The 4,135-nt window shown below is 43.9% G+C and overlaps 1 protein-coding gene across 1 annotated transcript; it reads left to right on the forward strand.

Moving 5' to 3' along the window:
* The first annotated feature begins 3,340 nt into the window (after nucleotides 1–3,340).
* On the forward strand, nucleotides 3,341–4,135 carry LOC128304627 (uncharacterized). Its single transcript, XM_053041834.1, has 2 exons — nucleotides 3,341–3,592; nucleotides 3,655–4,135. Exons 1-2 carry the CDS (start codon nucleotides 3,341–3,343, stop codon nucleotides 4,105–4,107), a joined length of 705 nt encoding a protein of 234 aa, XP_052897794.1. The 3' UTR covers nucleotides 4,108–4,135.

Raw genomic sequence — 4,135 nt, forward strand, 5'->3', positions numbered from 1 at the left:
TTGACTCTAGCATGTTTGCGAGACAATTTTGAAACATAGCCTACCCGTCCCGGTACGGCTACCGAGCGGCACGAAAGGAAAGCACCACAGGGAAAAGGTCATTATTGATAGGTGCTAGAACGGAGGAGCACAACACCGGTGCGGAAATGTCCGTACCGTTGTAGACACATTCCATTTGCTTGCGCAGTAATTATGGTGCTCCCCCTAACCGGTACCTTACCGTCTTTAGCGAACACTTTGAACCAAAGAATTGCCCGGAACGTACACCGAGCACTACACTGCTGGTGCTCGGTGCTGGCAGAAAAACGGCAGAACAGGTTGGATAATTTAGCCACTTTTAATTATAAACTTAGCACCCAGATCGAAACCAAGGTAACACTGCAACCCAGCTACCTAAAACATCGATTATTCATACATTCTTTCACAGCAATATGGCGACCGACAACATCGGTTTGAAGGTTGTTTTACTTTGCAGCCCGAATTGCTTTCGGTAGGTCGCCTTGGAATAGAAACATTAGCAAACAGGCGTATACAGCTGTGACCGTACCCCCGGTTTTTCCGACCCGGCACAGGTTTTGTTTGTTTTTTTTTTTGGCCATACAACCATTTTACAACACGCCTGTTGGTACATAAATCTAGGATTTCGGTTAAATGCACATGCAAACAACAGTGGCACAAACTTTGCTTGACACACTCCGTTAGTAGCCTGTCGGGCACACTCGCATCGTTAACAGTGTAAATCGTTTATGAGGTGCATGTTTGTTCGAACTTTGTTTTGCTGCTAAATGGGGGACTCGTTTTTGGCCGAACTGTTCCACTTGTTTGTGCAACATTATCGGACGCAGTGAGATGTAAAGCCGGGGCCAGATTACGGTTGAACAGTGGTTCCAGTTTGATGAGAAACTGTGGCTTCTCATCTCGTGACAGGATTATGATGTCGTCGGCACTGAAACTATTATGCTCAATAGCTATTTGTTTCTCCCATTATACGTATCAACCTTTTAACCAGCAATTTATTCAAGTTTTTATACATATTAAACGCCGTTTAAACGCAACTCGTTATCATTGGAGTATTTTCGCGCACCCTTCTGCCTTTCGAACGTTAATGAACGATCTCCGCTTTATGTGGCGACGCTTCGGTGGCCAATTCGCACTAATTGCCATCGAAGTCCAGCCTCTGGCAACTATTCACGGTTGCGTTAAATAGCGACGCGCCATTACGAAACCGCCTAATGTCCATGCCCATCACGGGAAAAGCTTTCCTGCGTCGTGAATTTATACCATAATACGTTATGAGACTGAAATGCGTTTAATGCGTGTCCAAATGGAAGGAAACGGGCACTCCATTGGGCACTCAATTTGGGGATGGAATTTTCATTGCAAAACCTGCCGCATTCACGCTTCACTCTTCGTTCGGCTGGCATCGGTTTACCGACTTTAAAGCACTGTTGTGTCAAAGTTTCCTCCGGCCCATCGGTTTTCATGCGTGCCAGGGAAAAACTATTACATTATCTCCTGCAGCTGTCAAAAAGTTAGCCCATTCTCTCGCCCGCTTTTGCCACAAATTTTGACAGCGGATATATTTCATTAGGTAATCAAAGTAGCATGAAACGATTTTGGGCGCACCGGGAGCACACCAATCCTTTAAAAGTAGTCCCGTGTTTAGCACTCGGTTAGATAGATTTTTCCACCCCCTCCAAATGTCTTTGGCACTGACCGCAATCATCCGTGCCACCACTGGTTATCCCCTTTTATTATTTACCTTCGTTTTTCTTCTGCTGAGTCCCTCATCAAGGTTAGCCTTCCACTATTGGATTTAAGGATAAGGGGGATAAAGAAAGTTCACTTACGCAAAAACCGTTGGTTGGGCGAAAGTTTATATTTGAAAAGTTTTAAATTAACTCCCCAGACACTGGGACGATCGCCATTCGATACCCTGAAGGGTCGATGCCCCTTCTTCGAGGTTCTTTTGGTTCGGATTCGGTTGGTGTTATTCTTCAATATTACGTTCCACTACACCTCGAACTGCCCGATTTCAAAACCCCAACTGACAGGTTGTTGAAGGTTGTTGCAACAACGAAAACAAATAAGGGAGGCAACAACATTACAGTCAAACCAAATAATCTGTGTATTAAAGAAGAGAACAGATTGATTCTTTCGCATGTTTTGATTGTAATGTAACAAAACAGATCCCAACCTTCCCTCTTCATTATAATCAAATAATTGGTCAAACCACAGTCCAGTAAGGACACAACAACCTTAATTAATTAATTTACTCATACCTGTATGGTCTCAAGTCCCGCGTGCGAAGAGAATCCAATCCTAGTCCGGATGGGATTTTGGACCGTTCCTGTCGTCTGAAGACCAGAACCGCTACCAAATATACCACCGAGTCCTCCCATCCAATTAGAACTGTGAAATACAAGAAGATTCGATGATATATTGTTTCCTCCTTCATCAATCAGCAGCAGGAATGCCAATCAATCTCTTTTGTTCGAAGTCATATATGACAGCCTAGATTTACTTCCGCTACCTAGATAACACGTTCCGTTGCAGCTTCCGTTGGGCATCTGAGGAAGATTATTACCCTTTTTGCCAATATACTGGTTGCGTGCTAATTATAGCGCTAATTAATTTCGCTGTCCAAAAGCAACGCCTGTATTTTCAGAAGTTGGGTTGCTCCAGGGTATGCAGGGTTTTCCCATCCTTAGAATATTTTATGCAAAGTTGAACAAACCCGGTGGCTTGAGTGTTGAAGACATCCATATACTTCCTAAGACACAAAAGACTGTGAGTATCTTACCTCATATGGTTCCCATTATTCCATTCTCTGAACCGGTGCCGTGCCGTGCCTTCCTTTGTGATGAATTCTGAAGTTCCCGGAACATCATTGCCGCGCCAGCATTATGACTCTCGTGGCTTTGTATGGTACACTTGGTGGTCAGTACAGGCTATGTTGCTGTTGAATCAGATGCTGTATTCAATTTGCCCTAAAGGGCAATCTGAAATCCATTCTTCGCTTGGAACTCCTTCTGATTTCCTTGCTGTCCATTCAAATTTCACCCAAAACCTTCGAACAAAGCCTGCCAGATTCGCTGATTCGATCAACCGCTTATGGTTAGCAAGAATTCCCGCTCAAAAGCTGATAAGTTGCATTTCAAGCGCCATTTTATGTTCAAACCAAATATTATCGTACCACAACGGCATGATTATCTAATTGCCCAACACTAGTTATATTAAACGGAACAGTTTATATCAAACATGTCAGATGCTTCAATGTGTCTCAGTAGGCTAATCTCAATTTCTTTAAACTTCATTGTTTTCTTTTCAGCACGTCAACATGGACCCCTTTGGAAGTTCCCGAAATCATCAGTTGTTTGTCCTACTGGCTCAACGCATTAGTTCGCTAGTCATTCATTTAATAAAACACGCGAGGCTACAGTGTCTTCCAGTTCAAGAAGCTTTTCGTCAAGCCCTTCTGACCATGCATCGAGAGTTAACGCAATTTTTATTCCCTCACTCGCATTCATTCGAGCATAGCTTTCAGCTCCGAAATTCGGGCCCATCTTTTCAAACTCTTTCTTCCATGCCAGTAAGTACAAAACACCACCCGGCAGTTATTGATTAATTCTAACATTTTCTGTCTATTTTTAGCATTACCATTTCCATCCCACATCTCAACATTCGACCGCTGCGGATCAATTTGCTGATTTTCGTGGCAGTATCACTCCACCGGAAGATATCACACCGCCCCACAATACACCAACAGGCTCAGTGATCGGTTTTACTTCGACGCCCATCCGGTCACCAGTTGTACGCTCTCGGTCGGAACCCTTCGCACTCATTAATCAGCTGTTGATGGCGATGCACTCTTCCGATGGCGGCAATTTGTCAAGCGTCACCGACCAGTACACTAATGATCCCGTCTTCCGCGAACGAATGCTCAGGGAGGTGGACGAGTTGCGTTCTTTAATCCTTACGCCATCGGAATGTCCGAGTAATGTGGCAGGGCAAGCTTTGCGATCACTTTTGGATCGAGTAGAACAAGCCGAAATAACACTTTCGTTGCTCATCCGTAACATAGAGCTATTGCAAAATAATTCATGAAAAAAACTGAAAAACAATTATGAAAAAT

This window comes from Anopheles moucheti, chromosome 3 (genome assembly GCF_943734755.1).
Source record: "Anopheles moucheti chromosome 3, idAnoMoucSN_F20_07, whole genome shotgun sequence".
Lineage (NCBI taxonomy): Eukaryota > Metazoa > Arthropoda > Insecta > Diptera > Culicidae > Anopheles > Anopheles moucheti.